General features: G+C 39.9%; 1 protein-coding gene across 2 annotated transcripts; it reads right to left on the bottom strand.

Annotated features, from left to right (window-relative positions):
- Positions 1 to 219: 219 nt before the first annotated feature.
- Positions 220 to 5,604, bottom strand: LOC120062691 (RING finger and CHY zinc finger domain-containing protein 1-like). 2 transcript variants are annotated; one of them, XM_039012747.1, is made up of 9 exons: positions 5,540 to 5,604; positions 4,563 to 4,682; positions 4,335 to 4,450; positions 2,487 to 2,565; positions 2,328 to 2,372; positions 2,089 to 2,147; positions 1,873 to 1,902; positions 1,595 to 1,715; positions 220 to 1,331 (listed from the first exon to the last, which is right to left on the bottom strand). In XM_039012747.1, exons 1-9 carry the CDS (start codon positions 5,588 to 5,590, stop codon positions 1,155 to 1,157), a joined length of 798 nt encoding a protein of 265 aa, XP_038868675.1. In that variant the 5' UTR covers positions 5,591 to 5,604; the 3' UTR covers positions 220 to 1,154. The 2 variants fall into 2 exon arrangements, with proteins under 2 accessions (XP_038868675.1, XP_038868676.1); XM_039012748.1 differs by lacking the exon at positions 5,540 to 5,604 and adding an exon at positions 4,954 to 5,522.
- Between the last annotated feature and the right edge of the window lie 632 nt (positions 5,605 to 6,236).

Genomic DNA, 6,236 nt, shown 5'->3' with positions numbered 1-6,236 from the left:
GACTCAGTTACACCAGCTCTGTCAGGAGGAATGGGCCAAAATTCACCCAACTTATTGTGGTAAGCTTGTGGAAGGCTACCCAAAACATTTGACCCAAGTTTAAATTGTTTAAGGCAATGCTACCAAATACTAATTGAGTATATGTAAACTTCTGACTTCAACTGTATATTTTTCACAGAATGTTCATTGCAGTTTTTGTAAAGAACACTATACAGCTACTATTATCTTATATATTTATTTCGGAATTACTGTGATGCAAATCTTAAATAACATCATTCAGCACAATCATGGTATGTATTAGTCGTTACAGTAAATGTCACCAAATCCCAAAACCTGCATCAATGAATGACACCAAAGGCAATACAGATGCAATATTTTCACTCTATTTCTCTCATGTTTGAGCGACAATACTGACAATATGAGCTAAGCATGGAGTGAGATAGTTGCCAACAGCCATTGACTAACTGTAGTAATTATTCAATAATTTACATACGTGTTACTCAAGATAATTCACTCGTCTAATCAGAAATTCATATTCAACTCAAACATGGAATGAACACAATTTGATGTTGAACTGTATCTAAACTATTTCAAATACCTGAGTTTTGCAAACAAACATTGGAATACATTACCATTGTAAAAATGTCAGTCTGAAGCATTTACATAGGTTTATAGAAACGCAAAGCCAGTCAAACATTGTAGTGCTTTACAAACTCCTCACATAACAGCATTCTTCACCCCAACAAAAATCTAAATCATTTGGTGAAACCATTACTGACACACATGAATCCATTCCAACTTGGGACAAAATGGGAAATAAATTATGTGTGGCTGACTATATTTAATTCCTCATTCACACTTCTCTTATGCTGGCTTTTATCTGAGAAACAAATGGATCAATAGCCATGTAATAACAGAAATTAAATCCCAAAATTGCTGTACAACACACTAGGAGAGGGATCCAAGTTTGGTGCCCTGAGGTCCTAGCACCAGGTTCTGGAACCCAGGCATGACTACCTGTACTCTTGGCAGATCAATGTTGGGAAAGAGGTGGATAGTGTAGTTAAGTCTTGCGTAGACTGGGGAAGTAATGTGGAGCATAGAGAACTAGGGGGTGGAGTCCCAATGGAATTAAAATGATACATATTCTAATTCTATGGTTCTGGCACTGGAGACTGGGGCTGCTGCTCTGGCTCCTGGGGCTGTGGTTCCTGGGACTGCCGTATCAGCCCACCATTCTGTGCTGTGTTGTAGGACCCACAGCCAGTGCACTTCATTCCCAGAACATGGAAAGGCACCGTACAGTGGGTTTGGCAGTCATTACATATGATCTACAGGTCAGGGAGAAGGAGAGACCGACCAAACCATGTCGTGAGGCAGAAGTAGTGCTCAATACTGAAACTTAAAAATAAGTTTAAATATGCCTTGAACATATAAGCCTGAAGTGAGTCATAAAATAAAGCCAAAGTAAATCTATACCAGATCAGTGTAAATACACTATCCCAAAACGCAAGGGACCACAAGAATTGAGGTCATCGTGTTTTGCTTTTTAAAGTTCCATTTCACATTCAAAGTGAATACATTTGTGTCATACCTTCACAGTGGCATCCTGGTATTCAGTGGGCATGGGTGACTGAGTGATCTCCTTGTCCATCTGCTCCCAGTTGTGCTCCATATTCCAAGCAGAGTGCATACAGAGTGGGCATCGATACGCACTGAAGAGGATATATAGAGGACATATTCCTGGTCACGCAGATCGTCATTGCTTATATGAATGTCATGCAGATGATATGATTGATAAGTTAATGACAGTAATTAGAATAAATATATCATAACTAGCACAATATTTGAAAAAAGGACAATGGACCTTACCCAGTTTGGACCATGTCATCAAAGCATGTTCTGAAAAACAAAACCAGTGAACATTCTAAAAATGGTTTCTTCTACCAGAAGACAAGAGTAAGACTCCAGTATTGCACCTTCTGTATCATCCATCAGATTAACAGTGGCATCAATACAAACTTGTCATTAGCCTATAAGACCTACACAAAGGTTTTGAGAGTATTTATCATAAGGAAAAGGTCATACTTGTGTAGAAGATGGCCACATGGAAGAATTTGGGCTCCTATTCTGGATGTGTGGATATCCTTAGTTAGAGAGAAGACACAAACATTATATATCTATGAAACCATTAGAGGAGAAGTACTGGTGAAATTGTCAAATACAGGCTGTGTGAATTTCTATATTACACAATTGTATACTAAATTACATTAACAAAGTGAAATGCACAGCAATTGTGTTACTGATCTTACTATTCACTAACTTACCTCCATACACACTGGGCAGTTCTGTCTTGAAACATTTTCAACACACTGAAACAAAACAGTCTATTACCGATAAATCAAGTGAAAGACAAGAGCCATGGCATTAGCAGTATTGCATTGACAATTCACACACAAGCAACAGATATAATAAGGGCCAATCACCTTGTGATTTCCTCTTAGATCTCCGGCTAAACAGAGATTGCACTTCTCACAGTGGAAGTATTTCTCCCTTGGTCCGATCCTGCAGGAGTACAAAACATAACTGTACAGTCGTGGCCAAAGGTTTTGAGAATGACACAAATATTAATTTCCACAAAGTCTGCTGCCTCAGTGTCTTTAGATATTTTTGTCAGATGTTACTATGGAATACTGAAGTATAATTACAAGCATTTCATAAGTGTCAAAGGCTTTTATTGACAATTACATGAAGTTGATGCAAAGAGTCAATATTTTCAGTGTTGACCCTTCTTTTTCAAGACCTCTGCAATCCGCCCTGGCATGCTGTCAATTAACTTCTGGGCCACATCCTGACTGATGGCAGCCCATTCTTGCATAATCAATGCTTGGAGTTTGTCAGAATTTGTGGGTTTTTGTTTGTCCACCCACCTCTTGAGGATTGACCACAAGTTCTCAATCGGATTAAGGTCTGGGGAGTTTCCTGGCCATGGACCCAAAATATCACTGTTTTGTTTCCCCGAGCCACTTAGTTATCCCTTTTGCCTTATGGCAAGGTGCTCCATCATGCTGGAAAAGGCATTGTTCGTCACCAAACTGTTCCTGGATGGTTGGGAGAAGTTGCTCTCGGAGGATGTGTTGATACCATTCTTTATGCATGGCTGTGTTCTTAGGCAAAATTGTGAGTGAGCCCACTCCCTTGGCTGAGAAGCAACCCCACACATGAATGGTCTCATGATGCTTTACTGTTGGCATGACACAGGACTGATGGTAGAGCTCACCTTGTCTTCTCCGGACAAGCTTTTTTTCCGGATACCCCAAACAATCGGAAAGGGGATTCATCAGAGAAAATGACTTTACTCCAGTCCTCAGCAGTCCAATCCCTGTACCTTTTGCAGAATATCATTCTGTCCCTGATGTTTTTCCTGGAGAGAAGTGGCTTCTTTGCTGCCCTTCTTGACACTAGGCCATCCTCCAAAAGTCTTCGCCTCACTGTGCGTGCAGATGCACTCACACCTGCCTGCTGCCATTCCTGAGCAAGCTCTGTACTGGTGCTGCCCCGATCCCGCAGCTGAATCAACTTTAGGAGACGGTCCTGGCGCTTGCTGGACTTTTTTGGGCGCCCTGAAGCCTTCTTCACAACAGTTGAACCGCTCTCCTTGAAGTTCTTGGTGATCCGATAAATGGTTGATTTAGGTGCAATCTTACTGGCAGCAATATCCTTGCCTGTGAAGCCCTTTTTGTGCAAAGCAATGATGACGGAATGTGTTTCCTTGCAGGTAAGCATGTTTGACAGAGGAAGAACAATGATTCCAAGCACCACCCTCCTTTTGAAGCTTCCAGTCTGTTATTCTAACTCAATCAGCATGACAGAGTGATCTCCAGCCTTGTCCTCGTCAAAACTCACACCTGTGTTAACGAGAGAATCACTGACATGATGTCAGCTGGGCCTTTTGTGGCAGGGCCGAAATGCAGTGGACATGTTTTTGGGGGATTCAGTTCATTTGCATGGCTAAGAGGGACTTTGCAATTAATTGCAATTCATCTGATCACTCTTCATAACATTCTGGAGTATAATGAAATTGCCATCATACAAACTGAGGCAGCAACCTTTGTGAAAATGTATATTTGTGTCATTCTCAAAACTTTTGGCCACGACTGTACATAGTGGCTACGCTATTCAAGTGTTTTAAGACACCAATATGCAAATAAAATTAACATCTAAAACATGCTGGTGGCCAGCAGCTGGTCAAACATATCAGCTGATGAATATGGGTGAGCAATATATGAGAATGTTAGTTGTAACACAAAGTCAAACAGGGCAGAGTTACTCACCTGCAAATTCCACAGGGCTGACAGTGATACTGCTTCTTGTCTTTATCAAACAGGTGACAGATATCACAGTAATATTCCCCAAAGGTCACATTACACTCCATGCAAGTTTGTTGTGCCTGAAAGAAAAAACAGATGAAATAAACAAATAATGGGACCATATTGATATATTGAATGAACAGTATAGATGGGACTCAGTGACAGACAACGGTTCCCCTTTAACATAATTACCTGTTGTACTGTTGTGCAGACTGAGCACTGCACTTCTTTGACCAGGAAGCGGTCCATTTGATGGTCCTCCTCAGCGTCATGGCACAGGCGACAAACATATGCTTTACCACAACACGGAGCCTGGGGGATATAACCAAGTTTGGAACGGGCTTAATTAAACAAAACACATTCATTTGTTGGTGTCAAGAACCTTTATGGAAGGCACAGTAATGCCAAAACGGCAATTTACCAAATAAATAACTGGGAGTTTACGACTCTCTTTATTTTTATAGTTTCTTCGCCGTTAGTCAGCACCTCCACACAAAATATTTTTTCTGGGTGTGCGCCAGTTCATGTTTTTTTATTCTAAGAACCTTAATAACTTTGCGAGGGTAACCAGGCTTGGGCTTACCTCTCTATTCGTGATGAAAGAATGAAGTCTGACATGAACTTCCTTAGCTCGCTAGCTAGCTGACAACCATTTTCGACGGTGACAAACCGATTGCTACTCAGATATCAATGGATTAATATACGAATGACACCAAGCGAACAACTGCTAGATGAATGTAAAATATATATTCAATATGAATTTAGGTAGCTAACTTTAGCTGACAAACAATAAAACGCCGGTGACAAGCCGCGATAGCTAGCTAGTATAATATACGAATGACAAAAAGCAAACCACTCCTACATTACTGTAAAATATAGATACAACATTTCCAACTACACCAATTTCTTGGTTAAATACATTTCCTGATGGGTGCCAAACAAGGTTTTTCATTTGACCTGACATATGAAAATCCATCTCCCGTTCAGATTGTAAATTAAGATTGCCAGCAAGCTAACGCATTAGTTGGCTAAATTAATAACAGGTATTTTATGAGCAAAACACGTTAGCTACACAAAGCAGCATACGTGAACATAAATAAGTCAATCAATAACATATGTGTCTTAATATCTGGTAGAATTAACACATGCTCATAAAAACTATTTCTCACTTTCAACAAACAGCTGCGCACGTAGTGTTCGCATCCAACCAGAGAAGCCATTCTTCTTCGTCTTCTTCTATGGTATTTTGGCGGTCCGCAAACATACGTTAAAGTTGCATGTCGGTCCCTACTGTGTGGGGTGAAAACTTGGGAACTTCAGGCAGAAGAAAACGGAAAAATAGAGACAGGGTCAAAAAAAAAGAAAAGTTAAAAGGTACTGATATTACCCCCCCCCCCCCCCCCCCAAAAAAACAATTCTACGTACTCCCTTATTCAGATTCAAAGGTCTACTCCAATCTCTATAGGCTCTGGGGCCTGAAAGGGAAGCGCATCTTCCCTACAATGTTCCAGTGGTGGAAAAAGTACCCAACTGTCATACTTAAGTAAATGTAAAGATACCTTAATAGAAAATGACTTAAGTAAAAGTAAAAGCCACCCAGTAAAATACTACTCATGTAAAGTCTGAAAGTATTTGTTTTTAAATATACTTAAGTATCAAAAGTAAATGTAATTGCAAAAATTTACTTAATTAAGTATCAAAAGTTTTTAAAAAAATATTTAAAATAGCTTATATTAAGCAAACCCGACAACACAATTTTATTTTTTAAATTGTATTTACTGATAGCCAGGGGTACAACTTGCAGACTTTCTTTACAAACAAAGCATTTGGGTTTAGTGAGTCCTCCAGATCAGAGGCAGTAGGGAT

Source organism: Salvelinus namaycush, chromosome 18 (assembly GCF_016432855.1).
Source record: "Salvelinus namaycush isolate Seneca chromosome 18, SaNama_1.0, whole genome shotgun sequence".
Classification (NCBI taxonomy): Eukaryota; Metazoa; Chordata; class Actinopteri; order Salmoniformes; family Salmonidae; genus Salvelinus; species Salvelinus namaycush.
The sequence above is the reverse complement of the archived record's forward strand: the minus strand, read 5'-3'. Positions and strand labels throughout refer to the sequence as shown.